Genomic DNA, 21,444 nt, shown 5'->3' with positions numbered 1-21,444 from the left:
TGGAATCTCCGGTCTGACGAGCCGCTGTTGTTCTCACAACAAAAGGGAACCGAACCGGAGAAACACTTTAATTCCGCAGCGGAACACAAACAGGGACACAGAACCGAGGATTCAAACTATTTCCGCCGTCATCAGTTGATAATTTAACAGGTTTCTGGATGTAAATATGTCACAGATAGAAAAGAGAAATTCAAGGAAAAACTGCGCAGTCACAGTTTAATGGGAGCGGTGACCTGAGCAGGTGAGGAAATACTGCTTCTCTTCTATATTTGCTCGCTCGCGTTTCTTTTTATTTTAAATGATTAAAACCTTTATTGTAGCATGACTGAGTCATAAAGAGTCACTTCCTGTTTGTTGAGGCGTTTTATAAATGAATAAACTACTTCCCGAAGCTGCGTCCTGGAAATATGCAGCTTTTATATCTAAAGGTTGTTTAACACGTCAGATACTTCCGCCTGTGAACATCAGGCAATGGTTCTCAATATGTGGCGTGAGGGCCCTCAAAGGGCCCAGACTGACAGTTTTATCTGATAAAAATGTCAACTGACAGATTTTCAAAGACCCAGTTTTGTATCTGAACCTAAAAACTAAATCAGAAAACTGACAGATTATCATCCACTGATTGACAAGAACCGCGTTTGATGAGGTGGAAATGAGGCTGTTAAATAATCCAGAACAATACCCTGACTGTGGAGCACGGAGGTGGTAGCATCATGCTGTGGGCCAGCTTGGTAGGGCTTTTATAGATCGTTTGCTCCTGGCGAGCTGATTTAATTTTTCTGATGTATATCTGACCCGCCATTTATCGTATAGCGATGGAAGGCCTGGTTTCCTCCTACCGACCAAACTAAATCACATTCTATAAATTAAATGTTTGCAAACCATTCCAGTGACGCGTCGATTCTACTTTCTTCTAAAAAAAAAACTATTTTTGTTTTTGGTAATCATCTAATTGGAGTCAGCCCTTAGGTTTAAGCATGAAGGTGGAGTTCAGGAGAAGTTAAATAAACATGGATGTCGTCTTCCTAATCCAGGAGACGACTATCCCCACAGGACAATGCTGCCACTGCCGTGCTTTACAACCAGGCTTAAGGGCAGATTAGACTTCTGCAACCGCACACATCAAATGCCACTTGGGTCTGGTTGGGAACCAGTTTTTTCTGCTATGCTTTCTGAACCACCAGTGTGGAGTTTGTAGGGACGCCCAGCAGTTTCCCGCCAAAGCACAAGGGGGAGCCTATTCGAGAACTTGCAGGAACTTCGACGGATGGTTGCGAGAACTGAGGCGGCACCGGCAGGAGTCTTTATCTCCCAAAACCACAACGGCGTGTCTGCAAGATATCACAGAGATAGATCTAGAGTTGCTAGACATCAAAGATTTGGCAAAAAGACCGATTAATCTTTCATTGTAGTTGTTCCTCAGTTTTTAAAAATGGCGCTCGAAGGCACCGAATCGAGTAGGGCGACGACAGACCGCTGGAAAGCCATACCAAGGACTGGTTTTTGACTGTCCGACGCGTAGTCAGGATTTTTTTGAGGTGCGCTATGACGGTTTCAGAACCTCTGCATTAGGGGGCATTGCCGGTTGCAGAAGCTATAAATTGGCCTTTAGGTTTGAAACTTTTTTTATTCTCTTACTGCTCCAACGCAGCTCTGCTCAGGTCAGATCCTCTTTAAACCCATGATGAGGGAATGTAAAGTCTGTCCAGGCTCCGTTTGTTTAGTTCCTCCCTCAGAGTGAACATGTTCCCTGGTTCCTGATGTTCCTGAAGAGGCGGATCTATTTATAATTCTGTGTGTCTTTGTGTTCAGGTCAGTGTTGATGAATGATTCATCAGTGAGGGACGGATGGAGGACCACAGCTTTTAGTTTATGCTCGCTGTCTGAGCTCTGCATCATTTGCTTGTTCAAACCTCTCATTTTCTTATCCTGCAGATATGCCAGCCGACGACAAGGTTGCCATCCTGACGGACGATGAGGAGGACCAGAAGAGGAAGTATGTGCTGGCGGAGCCGTTTAACACCCTGTCCATGGTGCAGCCGGCGGGCGCGTCCGCCACGGCGCCGCCCGAGCAGCTGCCCCCGCCGCAGCCGGACCCCGTGGACTGCTGCGAGAGGATGTGCCTTCGCGTTAACAGCCGCCTCCTCATTTCCAAAGTCTTCTATTTCTTCTTCTACGCGGCGTACGGCTCGCTGCACCCCCTGCTGGCGGTCTACTACAAGCAGCTGGGCATGAAGGCCGACCGCAGCGGGCTGCTTGTCGGCATCCGGTACTTTATAGAGTTCTGCAGCGCCCCCTTCTGGGGGGTGGTGGCGGACCGCTTTAGGAAGGGGAAGGCTGTGCTGCTGTTCTCCGTCATGTGTTGGTTGGTGTTTAACTGCGGCATCGGCTTCGTCCAGCCCGCCAAGATGACCTGCGTCAACCCGTCCTCGTCGGTTTCCCCGCCGACCACCTACCCTCCTGGGAACTCCACCTCTCCGAGCAACTCCACCACGTCGGCTCCCACGTTGCTCCCCAACGCCACGGCGCTGTGGACCAACTCCACCCCCCAGACCCCCACCGTCTCCCCATCGGCCCCCGCCACCACGGGGAGCCAGATAGTGAGCGACCCGGATCAGGTGGAGAACATCTTCCTCATCATCCTGCTGGTGGTCATCGTGGGCGAGTTCTTCAGCGCGCCCGCCGTCACCATCGTGGACACCGTCACCCTGCAGTACCTGGGGAAGGCGCGCGATCGGTACGGCCTGCAGAGGATGTGGGGGTCTCTGGGCTGGGGCCTGGCCATGCTGACGGTGGGCATCTGGATCGACCACACCCACATCACTCTGCTGATCGTCGGCGAGGGCTGCCAGATCCCGGAATACCGCCTCCACAACTACCAGCTGGCCTTCATCGTCTTCGGCGTGCTGATGGGCATCGCCTTCATCGTGGCGACCCAGTTCTACTTCGAGAAGGGGGAGGAGCACCGACAGGAGCCGCCGGAGGCGGCGGAGGACTCGGCTAGCCGTCAGGAAGCAGCAGAGTCCAGCTCCTCAGACCAGACCCCCTCAGAGCCCCCCCAGGAGTTCCACTACGGCGACCTGCTGAGGCTGCTGTGCACGGTGCGCTACAGCTCCGTCCTCTTCGTGGCGTGGTTCATGGGCTTCGGCTACGGCTTCGTCTTCAGCTTCCTGTACTGGCACCTGGAGGACCTGAAGGGGACCACCACGCTGTTCGGGGTCTGCTCCGTCCTGAGCCACGTCTCAGAGCTGGCAGCTTACTTCACCAGCCACAAGTTCATCGAGCTGGTCGGTCACGTCAGGTAAGAAACGTCCGGTCGCGTCGGCCATCTTTGAAGAACACCCTGTGTCCCTTTGGTCTGTTTTATTCTACAGACTCTGGCGCCTCTTTGTTTGTAAGATCCAACAGTTTTAGTCGAGAAATTATTTTGTTGATTCATCTTCTTACTGATCTCTAAGGCGACGTTCACACCGCAGCCTGAAGTGACCTAAATCAGATTTTTTTGGCTCCTAAGCGACCTGGATCTGATCTCTTAATGGCTGTCTGAACAACACTGATCTGATTTTTTCCAATGCGACCTGTTTCTGAACGGCCAGGTCGCATTTATCTGACCTGAACGCCATTAATACCCGACAAAGGTCACCTTTCTGGGTCTTGCTATGAAGAAGTGGCAAGAAAAACAACAACCATGGCAGACGATGTTGCGGAGAGCAGTATTTATGTTTAACCATCTTGAAAAGATTGAGTTTATTAGTTTAGGAACGATCGCTAGATGCTCTCTGACTCTACCATCCATGTTTACTTCCGTAAACACAGAACACGCTGGCCTGTGATGTCATCTCGTCCTCTACTGCGCATGCGGGACACTTGGCATCAAGGCCTGCAGTGTGACTGTAGCTTAAGTTCCTGACCGGTTGTCTAAAGCGCCGGTTTCTTGAGTAAACACCTGCAGTCAGCAGAGGTTTACTCTGGGTCTAATGGAGCCGCCAGCGGCTTCGTCTGCACCGACGCTTCAAAGCAAACATGCCAGAGGAACCGGCCCAGAAACATGATTTCATGCACAGAAGAGCAGCGATTAAAGGAGGTTTGGACAGACTAGAGATTTATTCCAGACCTGAGATCTGCAGAGACCGACACGGTTCCTGAGGAGCTGCAGACTTCTGTCTCAGATCTACTAGGATCTACAAACACTGACTGTCCTGTTGGTGCAGAATGCACTGCAAAAAAGGCAGATCTAAACAAGTATTTTTTCTTAAAATAAGTGCATTTTTTCTTGAATTGAAGACTTAAGTGAGACACTTTGCCAATGGAACTAGACAATTTACATTTGAAATAAGAACATTTGTATTGTCTTATTTCAAGTGCATATTATCTAATTATGTTATTTTAAGATTAAAAAACCTAATTCCATTGGCAAATCATCTCATTTACCTACTCAAATTAAGAGGAGATACACTCAATTTATTTATTTTTCTACTTATTTCTAGATAGTTTTTGCAGTTTGTCTATGTGAGCGCCATAAACCAGAAGTTAATATTCTTGTTAGACTCTCACTGTTTGGCTCCAGCTGCAGAAAAAAAGGCCAAATTTGAGCTCTTTTTTTTTTATCCTCTCCTCTGTTAATTTGTGCATTTTGACTTTTTGTTGCTACTCAGGTTAGCATCGATCAATGGGTTGATTTTATTCTGAAATTAACGATGTAGAAATAAGTAAAAATTCCTTAAATTAAGTGTATTTACCCTTAATTTGAGTCGGTAAATGAGATAGTTTGCAATGGAATGAGTATTTTTACTCTTAAAATAAGATAATTAGATAAAATGCACTTGAAATAAGACAATTAAATGGTGTTTGTTTTATTTTAAAGGTAAATTGTCCTGTTCCAAGATATGGCAAAATGTCTCTTTTACCTCCTCGATCCAAGAAGAAATGCACTTATTTGAACAAAAAATGACTTCTCTAGATGTTTTTTTCCATTGTGGAAATAAACCTTCGTCTTGCAGAAATAACACGCTGAGTTACTCAGCCTCCATTTTTATCTTAAAGTGTTTTTCAGACCTGTCAAATTTACAAAACAATTATTTCTGTAGTAAAAACACTTTCTTTTCTGCACCGCTTTAGATATTCCATTTTAAAAATAGTTTGAATAGAAAAGGTTGTAGCTACGACTTTTAATTTGAAATTCTGTCAGATCTTTGTTTGTTTTTTTAATCAGCTTTATTCCTGCACAGAGCTTCTGTCTGTGTGTGAGAGGAACTCTGTGCAGCAGAGCATGAAAGATTAGAAAACTGATCCTGAAGCAAAATAATCAGCATGAAGCATCAGGATATTTTAGATATAAACGGGATAAAATCTGCAGCTGATGTGTGAAACAATAAACATGCAGCTGATGGAAGAGCAGGTCTGTCAGGGTGAACTTCATGTAGATCTTTATTTATTGGTCGGGGATAAAATGCATAAAGAGACGCACCGGTTGGTTCACTAAAAGGCATCTAGAAGAACTGGTTCAGCGTTAATTAACAGGTCTGCGTCAGAACGTTGAACGGTTGGGTTTGAAAATCCCTGAAATGTGGGGCGACCTCCTCTGCCGCTGAGCAGAGAGACGGGCGAGACAAAGCCGGCATTGATGCCGCGGCTCGCCGTCATCTGAGAGCGACGTGTCAGGTTTCAGGCGGCAGCTCCTCTAGGAGACGTCGCCGCTGAGGATGTAACCGGATCAAAGGCGGACTCCCTGCTGAGCGACGCTGAAGAGCCTCCGGTTAATCAGTGACTGAATGGAAACGACAACAAATGAATGTGGGTTGAGCTCAGCAGCAGCAACCTGGAAACGTTTTCATCAACTTTCCCATTTCCTCTATTGAAACTAGTCCTTCATTAAAAGCTACTATTCATCTTTTCTCTTTAAGATGATCAGAGAAATTCATTTAAGAAAGACTTAATATTACAGAGATCAGGAATGAAAAGCAGGTTTAATTTCTGCTTAAATGTTGATCGTTTTATATTTAAACCTCATCAGAACCAGATTCTGAGTGAAGAACCTGACCGGTCCGTTTATCTATTATTTATTTATCAATCGGATTGTTTGGATTTTTCCAATCGAATCGAGTCTCATAATAATTCCTAAAGATTTATAAATAAAAAATAAATTTCCCACTGTCCTTAAAGCTGCCATTGACTATCATCACTTTATCAATACTATAATATTCTAGATAAGTATTTTTTTTTCTTTAAAAAGTGCATTTCTTCTTGGATTCAGGAAAGGAGACGTTTTGCCACATTTTGGAACAAGACAATTTACATTTAAAATAAGAAAACACAATTGCTTTGTCTTATTTAAAGTGCATTTTATCTAATTATCTTATTTTAAGAGGAAAAATATTCATTCCATTAGAAACTATTTCATTTATCTACTCAAATTAAGGGTAAATACACTTAATTTAAGAAACTTTGACTTATTTCTAGATCGTTTTTCCGGGGTACTCAGGCAGGGCTCGATGTTAACCATCACCCGATCTCCCGGGGCAAGTAGCTTTTATTGTCAGGAGAGTACAAATTTCATTGCATTTGCCTGCTGATCGCAAAAAAAATGTATTTATCACTCAAAATTACTTTATAATCACCGACATTCGCTTAAAAAAGGACCCACAAGTGTTGCCGGCGCCATTTTTGTTGTTTTGTACACATTCTCGTGTGATTTGAAAAAGCCGCGAGAAATTCCGCCAGATGGCGGGATTTTTGTCCGGAAATTGGCGCGAATCAGGCACTCCCACCTAGGCTTGTCCCGATCCGATCCACGTATCGGATCGGACGCCGATATTGGCAAAAAATGCGTATCGGCAAAGCATGTAAAATGCCGATCCAGTTTTTAAAAAATAAATCCTGTCCGTATTTTCCAGTTTCGCCGATTGAAACGATCCATTCCACTATTTTGCGCCGGTGTTTCCCTGTTTTGCATTTTTATTAAAACTTACAGTAATACTTGCACCTTTAACTGTTTACGGTTTTACTGTTCACTGTGCAATTTCAGATTGCTATTCATAATTTTGTCCAGTTTGTGTTTATCTCTTAATAAACAGGTAAGTTTGTTGTTACCAAGCATTGTGTTTTATTTAATCTCACCTAATTCAGCTGGCTAGATGTTATCAAGAGTACTAAAACCCTTTTCAACATGAGTCTTACAACTAAGGCTAAATAACTTAAACTTACATACATGTTCGGATAGGCTGGTATCGGCCAGTATCTGTATCGGATCGGAAGTCCAAAAACAATATCGGTATTGGATCGGAAGTCCAAAAACCTGGATCGGGACATCTCTACACGCACCACCCAGATAACCCTAGATTAAAAATGATCGGTCAGGGATTAGAAAAATTGGCTTAATGTACGCCATGCGCAGTGTAAAATAAAAGTTATTCATTTGCGACATTAACTTCTGTCTTGTGATTTATCTTAAGTTTTTAACCTGTCAAGTTTTTTTTAGATTTTCAACATTACAATTTATATTTTTCAAAGCACACAACAGTTTAAAGTAAAGTTTAGTTTGAAAAGAATGAGCAGGAAGGATTGAAAAGCATGTTAACACGGTAATGTAGGCTTGAGTTCATTATCTGACGCATGCAGATACACACCAGGAACCTGGAAACTTTCTGAATTACAAAAAACATTTAAAAAAACTAACAACTAACATGTTTCATTGATATTTATACAAAAATGAATATTAGGAACTATATTTATCAAACATTATACTTGGCAAGTAAAAATAGTTTCTAGGCAAATGAAATGTGAAAGTAAAAATCCTTAAAGTCAACCCCTGTCAGGCATATTTTTCAGGTAGCGGCTTAAATGTTTTTCAGACCAGTTTATTTTAAATCTTGAAATTATTTTTTAATTATTGAAATAATCGTCAACTAATTTAGTAATCGATTCATCCTTAACTGGAGTTTAGAGGCTCTAAAACGGGCCTTTAGCTGACAGAGCGACCCAATTAGAGCAGTAATTATATCAAAATTGTAAAAAAAAAAAACTATAAACATTTTGCTTTTTAGATAAAAAAACACAGTTTTCTTCTGTCAATCTGCTCTATCAGCACTCAAGATGAAACGTTTTAGTTTCACCTGGTTTAATTCTGTTAAAAATGTTTAAGGAATCTTTGGCTCTCTGATTATTAATTAATTGAAAAAAAAAAGAATCAGATTTGGAAAATAATCGTTAGTTGGAGCCTAAATATTACGTTTTGTGTGAATCTGCTGCTAAAAATCATCCAGAGCTTCCAGCCTGTTTGTCGTATAAATGGATCAGGAAGTAGATTCTAGATTCTAGGTGTCGTCCTGTAGTGATGGGTTACTCTGGAGGAGCTGCAGAGATCCGCTGCTGTTTAGTGGACCAGTAAAGGTCTGGTTTTAGTGGAAAGGAAGCAGGAAGAGAGATGCTGAAAGAAGCAATAAGTCCTGCAGGAGAGGCGGGAAGTTGGAGGAGCTAGAGCAGAGCGGCCTAGTCAAAGTAAAACCTGAAATTCAACAGGAGAAAATAAAACTGATAAAATCCAAGTTTAAGGATCCATTTAGATCAAATCTGGAACGTTTTATGAGGTGTGAATCATTTTTCATCTACAAACCTCTAATTTAATTTAATAAGCTCATAAAACTGAATCAGTTCTGTTGGTATTTATTGCTTATCTTGTTTAATCATTAAACGTCTGGGTGTTTGTTCCCGTTTCTTTAACGATCATCAATCGGCGGCGCCTGCGTTGCTGAGGAGACGCTGTCAGGTCCTTTAGTTTTGCCGCTTGTTTTCGGTTCCAGCTCTGCCGTCGGTGAAACGAACCAGAGACGAAGGCGGAGCCGTTCAGGCTTTTTGAAAGTGCTGCTTCGAAACAGAAAACAGACCTCCGCTTCCTGCTAAACCTCGGCTGACCTCCAAAGCAAAGCGATGGCAGCTAGCAGCAGCTGTGAGAGAGGAGGATTTACTATTAGAAGAACAACCACAGAACAAACTGAAAGAGTCCTTTCTATAGGAAAGATTATATTTACTCCCAAATATCAAATATAATCTCCATTTTTACCTCAACGGGGCTAAAGGTTAAACTGAATCAGAATCATTTGAACTGGTTTGCAACCAATTCAGAGTCCAGTTAGAACAGAAAATAAGCAGAACTGGGATTATTTTTTTGCGATTTGTTTGGTAGAATCTTTAAATCTTTGTCTGTCTCCCTCAGGGTGCTTTACATCGGCCTGGCCTGCAACACGGCACGCTACCTGTACATCTCCTATCTGGAGAACGCCTGGATTGTTCTGCCCATGGAGGTTCTACAAGGTAAACGCCTCTGTTTGCACGGAGGGAGGGGCGCGGGCTCTAGGACCCAGAAGACCGGACACTGTTTGTCCAACAGGAGGCTTATCAGCAGCAGCCAAGCAGGATCTTCTCAGGAAGTGGAAACAGACCCGCCTCATGAGCTCAGCGGCTGTGGGAACATCTGTCCAACCGCTTTAGTTTTAAATGCATGCTCCGTTCAGACCTGAGGCGGTTTTGCTTTCTGAAAGTCATAGAAGGGAACCAAAAGCTGCCAGAGAAACCGACTCAGAGGAACAGAGACTGCTGAAGACAAGCAGCAGTGGAGAGCTTCAGCTGCAGCTGTGCAGAGAAACTATTGAACCGGAAGCTCAGGTTATTGTCAGAGAGGCGATGCGGCGTTCATGTGACGCCTTTGGCCCCTTCAGCAACTTTAAAGTTCCAACTGTAGACAGGAAGTCTACAGTTGGAAACGGCACAGAAACCTGAGGCATAAATCAGCTGGTTGCTGCAGACGTTTGTGTCCGTCTGACATGATAATCATGCAGGTTTTAGAGCAGTTTGATAACTTTATGCTGCAAATAAACTGAAAAGCATAAATGAAAGCGTCATGCTCTTTCTTCTTCTCTGTCCAGGCGTGACCCACGCCTCAGTCTGGGCCGCATGCATCTCCTTCCTGAGCGCCGCCGTCCCTTCGCCTCTGAGGACGTCGGCACAGGGGATCCTGCAGGGTCTGCACCTGGGACTGGGCCGCGGCTGCGGAGCCATGGTGGGGGGAGTGTTTGTCAAATATTTTGGTAAGAATCTGAGGGACCGATCCATGGAGACGCTGCTGTTCTTTCTAAATGATCACGTTTCACCTGTCGTTCCTCCTGCTTTTCAGGCGCTGCAGAGACGTTTCGAGGAATCGGCATGGCCTCTCTTGTAATCCTGCTCATCTTCTCCTTCATCCAGTGTCTGTCTGGAGAGAGTGAAGAAAAAGGTGAGAGAAAAGGGCTTATTTAAAAAGAAAATAACATTATGTAGGGCTTTAATTAAAGCTAAGGTTCAGGCAGAGTAACAATACCGCAGGGGTGGCTGATTTAGAAGGGTTGGTTCATTTTATTGAACCTCAAAACCCTCTGGACAGATGAAGCAGCACATCAACAAAAACACCTAAAACCAGGCATAAAACGCAAAGTTCTGCAGCAGTGAGCCGTTTGATACTGAAACTAACAATTATTGCTTTACGTTTGAACTTTTTTATGCTGCTTATAGACTCCTGTCTCAAATTTTAAGAAACCAAACCCATCAAGATGGACATCCCATGCAAAATATAGAGCATGGCGGTGGAGGGGTCATGGTTTGGGCAGTTTTTCAACCACTAATCCTCAGGGTATAAATCTCTTAATTGATGATTAAAAGGCAGAAATAAGGCATTTTTTCTGATTGGTAGTTTAATATCTGCTAAACTTCAAAGGTTATCATTCTGGATGTATTTTCTACAGTGGATGGGGGGTTCAAACGTGCAAGCATGTTCAAAAGGTCTTGCAAACATTAAAAAAAATCTACAAGCAAACACTAATGCATGCAAAGAAAAAAGGAGAAAAAGCTGCAAATGCAGGAAATAAGAGATAATAAGCGGCATCATCTAAAAAATATGAAAACCTGCTGCAAATATATCTAATCGATCCTAAAATAAAAGTGCACAAAGAGGAAAAATGATGCAAGTAACAAAAACTAATGGTGACTAACAACCGGAAGGGTTCCAGACCACTAGGGGGAGCCGGTCATCATTCATACGGAACCAAAGCATTTATAAAGGTACATTAAATATATAAAGACGATCCAAAATAAAACCTACCGACTGAATCCTAAACTGCTCACTAACCAAAACCCCTAACCAACTAACCTGGATTGTACCTGGGGGATTCAATAATGAAGTGGGTGGCCTCTTCCCTCCAACGGAGAGGCAAAGCAGTCGTTCCTATGGCAACACAGTGACGCCACATGTGTGTTGCTGTAGCCTGGTGACGCAGGGTGACATAACGGTTTGGTCCACTGTTTCTTTCGTCATCCAAATGTCCTCTGGACTGCATCTCATTTATGGGTTTTTGGTCCATAGACGTTAATTCATAGTAATGTTCATGTTCTGGTCCCTCATCTCCCCCTACTGGTCTGGATCTCCCCCATCATGGGCTACTAGTTTGCTTCTTTTCTTAATCTGCAGTTATTTAAGCAACTTGCAACATTTTTCCATTGCCTGTGTTTGTGTCAAAGTCTTATTTTTGTATCTTTTCTAGTTGATCTGTTGTGTTTGCTAGTTTGATTTTATAATCAAATTTTCAGGACCTTTTGAATTTGCTGTGAAATTGTGAATTCACAGCATTTGAACCTCTTGGCCACAATAGTATAGTAATAGATGTAGTTTCCTTTTCTTGTAGCCTGACCTATAAAGAACAAAGCATCCCGGACGAGCCCCCATTTATTTTTATACTCATTATAGAAAGCAAAAGCAGATAGAACCTAAAGAAATTGAAATTTAAAAGATTAGCTTTCGCTTGAGGAAGATGAAATCCAGCTGGCCGCCAAAGAGGATTTTAAACGCCCTATTTTGTTTTTTTTCAGAGGACAAAATCCTTGCCGAGAACATCCCAGTTCCCTCCAGCCCAGTCCCCATCGCTACCATCGACCTGGTTCAGAGCCAGCACACTCCCGGTAGCCCGGCGCCGCCTCGGCCGGCGGCGGAGACGGTGCTGCCCGTTAGGAAGACCAAACACCAAGAGGACCAGGAGGACGTGACGCGGCCAGCCTGGGTGCCCTCCGGCTCCCCCTGGGTCACCATCGCCTTCGCGTTCGTCCAGATCAGGGACATGATGAACATGAAGAAGAGCGGCGGCCCCCCTGCAGAGAATCGCCCACTGCAGGTGAACACCAACACAGTGTTCAGTACATCAGTCAGACACCAGAATGTATTCACAATAAAACTGAAGCCAGAGAACAAGAGAGAGCTGCCAGTTAAATGACACACAGAACCAGCATATTTAACTGGTTCCAGTCAGGGTGATGCTTTGTACATGTCTGTCCAAATAATGAACAATAAAGTCTTTGCTTGGGTTTTTTATTAAAGGCCTAAAACCTCACGCTTGCCACCTTTCAGATGCATGTCTGTCTTTTCTTTGCTGATCAGAAAATCATTTATTTTATGCTTTGAGTAGAAAAACAGTTTGGCTGATTTCCAGCAAACACAGGATGAAAATCTATGGATCTATGCAGCCGTTAGTTCATGTGATTCTTTAATCACAGCAGAAAGAAAAAACACCTAAATCCATCTGGGAGTCATTATAAGGCTTCATTGCTCTTTGTTTTAAATCTTCTCCCAGCCTAGCTTGACAGAAACAGAAGCTTAAAGTTAGTTTTCACATTTCTGGATCAAACTGCACCAACATGAGTCTTTATTCCACCTTTCATGCTGTTTGTGTGTTTCCTGTTTATTATTTAAGCTGTTTTTAACATTCAGGCTTTTACTTGTTTCCTCCTAAATGTTTATTATTTATAACTTCTAATGCTGCTACGAAAGCTTCTGATACCTTTTGGATTAACATGCAACCAAAGTACGGATAAAAATCTGATGTATTCAGCCTCCTTTGATGGGATCTATCATCCAAAGTGATGAACAGCTGCCGTCCACTGCAGTTTAAGTGTGTTTAGGGTTAAAACAATTAATTAGATTAATCGGTTACTGAAATAATTACCTAACTGGAGTATAGAGACTGTAAATAATGCTTTTAGCTGAAAGAGAAACGCACGTTTTACCAAAACTGTAAAACAAAATGAGTAAACATTTTTCATTTAAGATAAAAAATATTTTTGTCTGTCAATATTCTTCAGCCAGAACTCCTCAAGTGGAAAAACTTTATTTTCACTTGGTTTAATTTAGCAAAAAGTCTTCTTTAAGGAACATTTTGCTTTAATCAATTTGCAAAATAATCTTTAGCTGCAGACTAACTTGATCTTGGTATTAATGTAGCCGTTCTGGACGTTAGGGAAGCAGTAGCGCCGTGGACACAAAATCCCAGAGCTCTGTTTGATCCATCATCTAAACCTGGAGAGGATCAACTATAGACAGGATGTCAGCAGGTCAATAAAAGTCATTAAATAATAATTTTTCTTTAAATTAAGGCCTGAATTGGCATTAAAATTCATTAAATGTGATTATTTTGGCATTTAAAATGCTTTATTTAGAAAAAACAACCAAACCATTTATTAAACAATATAGATATATATGCAAATATATTGCAATATATATTAGGGATGCAGGATATAATCGGCCCCCTATCGGTATCGGCCTTAAAACTGAATATCGGACATCGGCCACCCCACCGATATTTAACCCGATATTTGATCAGCTTCTGAGTTTCTAAAGTCTAAAAAAAAAATAAAAAAACTACTTCTTCTTCTTCCTCAAAAACTTCTTTTTTACAGACTTAAAAACTTCTAAAGACGAGGGAAAAATATTGATACATTAAAATATCCCAATATCTTCATATGCTGATATATTGCCATTTAAAAACACCATATCAATCTCTTTTACTAATGAAATATTGCTATATGTCATCGTTATGCTACGAAATCCCCCGAAAATTCACGAAATTTTGCCATATTTTTATATGTTGATATATTGACGCGGTATCGATCTATTTTACTAACAAAATCTCACAAGAATTTGCAAAATATCACGAGAGTTTGTAACAGAACGATGAAATTTCACGAGATTTTGAAAGTAAAATAGATCGATACCGCGTTTTTAAAAATCAATTTGATATCAGCATATGAAAATATATTTGAGTATATTATATTTCAAAGTGTCAGAAATGGATAACAAAACTGCTATTTTCAATGACTACTTATTTTTGTCCAGCTTTAACATCAGTATCGATATCGGCTACATGAGTTTTAAAATATCGGCATATCGGATATCGGCCAAAATCCCAATTTCATGCATCCCTAATATATTTGCATATTTGCGCGGAACTGCTGTTGATCGTAAAGCCGTATCTTCAGAAAAGAAGTTTGAGGCGGAGAAAAATCTAAATCTGGATAAGTGATTTTTTCTAAAATAAGGGCATTTGTTCTTGGATTGAGGAGGTAAAAGAGACATTTTGCAAATCGAACAAGAACATTTATACTTAAAATAAGAAAACTCAGTTGCACTCTCTTATTTCAAGAGCATTTTATCTAATTATATTGTTTTAAGAGTAAAAATACTCATTCCATTGGCAAACTGTCTCATTTACCTGCTCAAATTAAGGTTAATTACACTTAATCTAAGAAAATGTTACTTATTTCTAGGTCGTCTTTCCAGTGTAGAATGGGGGGAAATGCTAATTTCAACAAAAGTGGCTTGAAATCGAGGAATTGCTGCCTGCTGACGGTAGAAATGAAGAAGGAATTTGCCGTTTATATATGAGAGTCATGGGTCCTTGTTCATGGCATTAAAATATTTCTTTTTTTTTTTTTTACAGTCTGGCAATAAGAATAATAGTCTAGATGCCAAAAAGAGCCCAACAGATTTTACTTTCACAAGTGGAGCAGTACTGTATGGCAATTGCTCCACTTGTTTAATGCATATAAATTGCTTTATTATAAATATGCAGGGAGTTTTACAGCTTATATAGACACTGCAATGTAAGTAGAACAGAAAAACAGAAGAAGAAAAGAAAAAAAAATTAGAAAAGATGAAAGAAAGAGGAGAAAGAAAGGAGACAATGACAAAACATTTTCAGTCTGCAGACTAAAATATTTCTAAGAGCATTAAAAAGTATTAAATTAGAGTTATTCATTCCTGTATAAACCCTGATAGACCTACCAGGACATGGAGGTCCACCTGATCGCTTTTATCAGCGAGCTCTGGAAGCTGAGAGGGAAGAATCTGCTGACAGGAAACTCTAGATGCTAGCATGGTGGCAGTATTATGCTGTGGGACAGGGAAGCTGGTCAGAGATCATTAGAGGATCGGTGGAGCTAAATCCTGTTTGGATCCACCTTAAACCAGTGATTCCACCTCCAGTATGCTATAGATTGATCATTTAGAACGGCCTAGTCAAAGTCCAGGACTAAATCCAACTGAAAAATTGCATTAAAACCTAAAAACCAGAAGTTAATGAACCCGTTTTTAGCCAAACTTAATGATCTTTCAGCTGTTCTGCAAGAAAGGATGAACTAAACTGCAGAAGGCAGCAGATCTATATGAGCATCCAGACGGGCTAAATACAGACGGACGCTTCCTTTTACTTTACAGTTAGCAGAGATTCTTTATAAAAGACGTCCAGACGCTTTCGTAGCAGCACATGTTCTGACGTTTTCTCTGTTTCCATGCTGACGTCTGTCTAAAATCTCCTCCATTGTTGAACTTTTCACTAATCAGACGCTTCCTCCTCTCATCGCCTGCCTGCTCAAGCTGAAGAAAGGTGAGGCGTGTGGAAAAGTACCGTGTGAGGGTGGTGGCGGGCTGACGTGTGATAGCGCTGACTGTTCCATGGTGGGTGTGTGTGGGTGGGCGTGTCCTTGCATGCAAACGTCTCCCGCACCTGATCAGATTGAAGGTGTTGTGTCTGGGGTAGCCTTCGTGTTCTAGTAGTCCGGTTTGGTTGGTGCTGGAGGGAAAAAGGAGGATCTTATTTATAGATGTTTGAATTGTTGGCTGGATCAGATGGTGAGACGTTTACGTAACGAGCTGTGGCACACCTGTTGGCCCAGGTATTCTGGGGAGCGTCCCTCTGTTCTATGAAGCATCTTTGAAATACCAGAAACACTGAGTCAACAGCAGGTTCACGTAAGACGGAGCAGAACCAAGCAAACAGGAACTGGAGAGCTGATTACATAATGACCGGAATACGGGAGAGAAATCCTGATTATTCCGAAAACCTGAGGAAGAACTAGGAAAAAAACAATTAGATCTGTTAATTTATCCTTTATGCTCTTTAGTTCCTGGGAAGTTCGGGTTGTTTTTAGTTTTCAAGTCCACAGAAAAAGTATGAAATGAGGCAGAACAGGCTGTGCAGCTACCTGCACTGGAAAAATGACCTAGAAATAAGTAAAAATTCTTAAATTAAGTGTTTGTACCCTTAACCTTTAGGGCAAGTTACTGTTTTTGATCAGTTGCATATCCTTTACAAATGGAGTCCCTCCGTCCCTCAGTGAGGTCTAGAAGCACTAGATCTATATCCAGCCATTCAGCAAAGATCCTGCTACATGGCTGTACATCTTATTTTGGCCTTTGACCAATTAGATGAGCCCTAGAATGACATATTACCTACTGTAATTAAGATGAAAAAGAAAAAAGGTAAAAAGTTAATAAGCCTGGTTAACAATTATATTTAGGTTTATAAACTCAGAAATGTCAGTTCCAGTATCAGCATTAATGCCTCTACGCTACAAAAACAATAAAGAAATAAGTAAAAATGTCTGGAATTAAGTGTGTTTAGCCGTAATTTGAGTAGGTAAATGAGATAGTTTGCCAATGGAATGAGCATTTTTACTCTTAAAATAAGATAATTAGATAATATGCGCTTGAAATAAGACAATGCAATTGTTTTTTCTTATTTTAAATGTAGATTTTCTTGTTTGATTGGCATTTACCTCCTCAATTCAATAGAAAAAGCACTTACTTAAAAAAAAAATGACTTATTGAGATTTACATTTTTTGCAGTGTAAGGTTTCGTTGGACCAAACAAAATGTGTTTCTTTTACTCTGAGTGTTTTTCTTAAATTTCTTTTAGAAGCACTTTTGTTATTTTTCTTAATATATTCGAGCAAGTTGGTGTTTCATGTTATTAGATACATTTTTGCCATCAAAATATCCATATTTTTGGAATGTTACAATGGTTAGTGCACTGCAAAAATGTTCAAGAAATACGTATACGTTTCTTAGATTAAGTGTATTTACCCTTAATTTGAGCAGATAAATAAAATGATCTGCCTGGAATGAGTCTTATATTCTTATAAGAAGATAATATGCACTTGAAATAATATTCACTCACCTTCTCAATAAAATAAAAACACTTATTTTAAGAAAAAAATGGACTTCTTTAGATTTAATTTGTTTGTAGTGTGGAGCAGTGGGTGGATTAAAACTTTTATTTTCCATCACTAATGAACCAAAATGTCTGCCTGTCTTCTTCTTTGCGTCCAATTTACACCCCATGGTCTGTTGAGACCCACCAGTTAAACCAGTAACTGTTACTAACAAACCAGATTGATGGTTTCCTCAGAGGAACCTTTTATCAGTCGCCATCTACAGCCGTTTATGTTCAGTCAGAGGAAGTCAAATAAAAAGCATCCAGGTGAGGAGAGACGACGTGTTTAATTTCAATAACTCGGAGCTCTTCTCTGTTTGACTGCTGAGGTTTTATGTTCAGGGAGATCGGTCGGTTTATTTCTGCTCCAAATGGTTCCAGATCAGCAGAAAACGATGTTCAAACTAAGGATGAAATAATGAATTTATTGAAATAATCGTCAACTAATTTAGTAATCGGTTAATCATTAACTGGAGTTTAGAACCTGTAAAATATGCCTTTAACTGACAGAGTGACCCACTTAGAGGTAATTAAATCAAAATTAGAAGAAAAAAAATTAGCATTTAAGAGATATCAGGGTTTCTAAAGGTCATTCAAAGTCATTAAATTATGATTTTTTTTTTTTAAATTAAGGCCTTATTTGGCATTAAAATTTATTAAATGTGATTATCGTAGCATTTGAAATGCTTTATTTAAAATAAAAAAAAAAAGTTCATAAAAAAAATTTCATCAGATATATTATATTGCAATTTATTTGCCCGGAACTGCTTCCGATTGATCGTAAAGACGTATATTCGGAAAAGAAACTTGAGGCGGAGAAAAATCAAGAAAATAGGAAAACGCAGATTTTTAAAAAGTTGCCAGAAAACTATATATATATGAGAGTCATGGGTACGTATTGATGCCATTAAAATAAATTCTAAGAGCATTAAAAAGCTTTAAATTACAGTTACTCATTACTTTCGGCTCTCAATCTGCTTCATCCAGAAATGAAATGTTTTAGTTTCACCTGGATCAATTTAGTAAAAAAATCTTCTTTAAACAGAACAGATTATTTTAAGGAAAAATAATGGACGGATGAATCAATTAGCAAAATAATCGTTAGTTGGAGCTCACGTTCCAACGGCAGCAAACGGGATCCAATCGGATCTTTTTATGCCCCTAAAGATGTAAAACCTGTTCTTAAATAAACTGCAGTTTTTAAAGCGTCTAAAGTCGGAACGCTTTGCTGTATTTTCTCCCACTAAAGACTCCAGATTCCTCTGCAGCATCGCTGCTCCTTCAAAGGTCGTCCTTTCTATCCTTTTTATGCCGTAGTCCTGATGCCATCAGTTGCATAATCACACAGAGACGCCAGCATCCAACATTGTTCTTCCTTTGATCAGTCAAACTTTATCCAACACTGGAAAAAATAGAAATCTAGATAAGTCATTTTTTCTTAAAATAAGTCCCTTTGTTGCTGGATTAAGGAGGTAAAAGAGACATTTTCTGAATAGAACAAGACAATTTACACCTAAAATAAGAAAAAAACACAATTGCATTGTCTTATTTCAAGTGCATTTTATCTAATTATCTTATTTTAATTGTAAAAAATACACTATATCTCATTTATCTACTCAAATTAAGGGTAAATACACTTAATTTAGGAAATTTTAACTTATTTCTAGATCGTTTTGACATCCATCACTCTCATGTCGGTGTAGTTTTCTAGAAAACGTTTCTCCTCTCGTCTAAAAGGATTCTTCAGTTCTAATTAGTTTAATTACCCTGCCGGTCGCCTTGGTAACCCGAACTGTTCACAGAAGCCAATTTATGAACGACCACATAAAAAAAAGCATCTAGATGTGTTTGTTTACTTTCAGTCTGCGATTCGCTGCCATTTTTAGACCTCTTTTGGTTGTATGCTAACAGTTAGCATAGCCCTTTTAGAAAGGTGACGCTAAAACCAGTATCTAGAAACCTTTAATATCTGCTTTCCTGTCAGAGTCCTGCTCAATTCCATGATGCTGCCACCACCATGCTTCACTGCTGGGTTGCCTCAGTCAGCTGGGAATTTTTATTGACATGTTTTTGGTCAATTTTCCTGGCTGATGTTTTCAAAGAGCAAAACTGTGATGTTTTAAAGCTTTTCTGTACTCATCAGGCTTTAGCTTTATAAAGCAATAAAATAATCCCATTAAAAGCTGGAATATTTTAGCTGTACAGATTAAAGGACGGGAATGATTTAACAGAAGAGTTTCCTCTCTGTGGATGGTTTTTTATTTAGATATATTCTTTTAAAGGTCAGCAATGCTAGAATTAAAGGTTAACCTTATATTCCAGAGATTACGGTAAATGTTATATAGGAATAAAACCAGCAGAAATACAGGAAGTATAATCTGATCATTTAATTTGAAATAATCTGATTCTCAGCAGGGTTTTGAAACGACATAAATCCAGTTATTAAAAGAACAAAGATGACGTTTCACACTGAAGGATGAAAGGCTTTGGTTCTGATTAGGACTGGTTCTAAAGAAACCATTTAAAGCAGGAAAGGGTTGCTGGTTCCAGAAAGCCGTTAGTGTTGGATGTTAATGAAATAACCGATCTTCTAGAACCACATTTTCAAACTTCGCATGAGAAATTAAAGCTGAAAAAAGGCTTTTATTTGAAGCGTTTCCTGAAAAGTTGCTGATTTATGTTGAGAAAAAAGCTTCTGATCAGAGGAAACTGGTCAGTTTTTCTCATATAAGTAAAAAAAAAACAATAATTTTCCTCCAAAACAATAAAATAATCATCAGTTTCTCTCCTGTGACCTGATTGGTTGGTTTATTTCTGCTCCTTGAACTGCAGCCATGTGTGACACAGTTTGTGGCGCCACCTGCTGACCAAACAACAAACATGCATTTTATTAATTGAGGTTAGGATTTATTTTTACGGGTAAAAAGTTAATTTCACAGCTGTGCTGTCGGGGATCCGTTATTATTTCACGGTTGTAGATTAGTAGCTTTTTATAATTACATCATAATTAAATAGTGAGGATCATAAATGGGAGATGTTGATCTGCTAAGAAGGTTACCAGGAGCCTCCAGGCTGCTGATGTCGTCCAGGTAGAGAGATTGCTGTTTCAGCTCTGCAGCCTCCAACGCTCTCTTCTCCTCTCGTTGTCAGGCTCCTAACGGCCAGGCGCCGGCCGAATACGAGGCGGTGGCCACGTCGCAGCGAGACCAGAGCGACGCTCGGCAGGCGTCCGTCTCCGAGGAGCAGCCGGACGCCGCCCGCCCAGCTCCTGATGGCCAAACGCAGCCTGCATCCGATGCAGCAGGAAACTCGCTCTGACTCCTCCCTCCTCATCAGCCCACAGCGTGAAAGTGTTCAAACCTGCTGCGGTGGTGAAATCTCCTCACCAATCTGTAAACTCTGTTTCTATGTTTATGGATAAAACAGCAGCCTTTATGAGCTGGAGGACTGGAGTCAGTGAAGGTTTCTTTTCAGGCTCTAACTTGAAGCAGAGGTGCTGGTAGTGAACCAAACTCCTCAAGGTGGCTAAATCAAACGCACCTTCTGCTCTCTGTGCACTGGATTTCTGAAGGACCTTCCTTCAGGTGTAGATATGCTCCTTTCTAAGTTATTTAAGTTAATTTAAATGAAAAGTAATGAAATCTGACAGGATCTGGATTGTTAGAAGGTTTTCAATCAGCTTTGATTTATTTTTTTAGTGACGCTGGTTGGTGTTAGTTCTCATTGGCGGCTGTAAAAACGCCAAACTGTTCATCCCAGGTTGTTCTGATTGTCAGTCAGCTGTGAGGTTAAAGGCTGTTTGTTAACTTTAACTGTAAACGACCTTCTGAGGAATGAAGGTGACCTGTGATCACTGTGAGAGAAGCTGTAATTTAACAAAAACTAGAAACCTGCAAATGTTCAGAGTTTCTACATCATTCCTAAAAGCCGGAAACAGTCTGGAAGTTTGATTTTAGGATTTCTGTTCAAGTTTAGATTAAAAAAACACAAGTTTATAGAAATATTTGTATTTCCTTCCTTTTTTTTCCTCCTTATTTGAACATCTCCTTCCTTCCTTCCTTCCTTCCTTCCTTCCTTCCTTCCTTCCTTCCTTCCTTCCTTC

The 21,444-nt window shown here is 40.6% G+C and overlaps 1 protein-coding gene across 2 annotated transcripts; it reads left to right on the top strand.

The window, feature by feature from the left end:
• mfsd6 (major facilitator superfamily domain containing 6) lies at positions 1 to 21,319 on the top strand. 2 transcript variants are annotated; one of them, XM_015386629.1, is made up of 8 exons: positions 1 to 241; positions 1,936 to 3,301; positions 9,212 to 9,309; positions 9,921 to 10,082; positions 10,169 to 10,267; positions 11,893 to 12,191; positions 15,692 to 15,734; positions 20,493 to 20,611. In XM_015386629.1, exons 2-8 carry the CDS (start codon positions 1,938 to 1,940, stop codon positions 20,498 to 20,500), a joined length of 2,073 nt encoding a protein of 690 aa, XP_015242115.1. In that variant the 5' UTR covers positions 1 to 241; positions 1,936 to 1,937; the 3' UTR covers positions 20,501 to 20,611. The 2 variants fall into 2 exon arrangements, with proteins under 2 accessions (XP_015242115.1, XP_015242114.1); XM_015386628.1 differs by lacking the exon at positions 15,692 to 15,734 and having other exon boundaries at positions 20,493 to 21,319.
• The last annotated feature ends 125 nt before the right edge of the window (positions 21,320 to 21,444 follow it).

Source organism: Cyprinodon variegatus, unplaced genomic scaffold, assembly GCF_000732505.1.
Source record: "Cyprinodon variegatus isolate N-32 unplaced genomic scaffold, C_variegatus-1.0 Scaffold373, whole genome shotgun sequence".
Taxonomy (NCBI): domain Eukaryota; kingdom Metazoa; phylum Chordata; class Actinopteri; order Cyprinodontiformes; family Cyprinodontidae; genus Cyprinodon; species Cyprinodon variegatus.
This window is presented reverse-complemented; position numbering and strand designations above follow the sequence as displayed.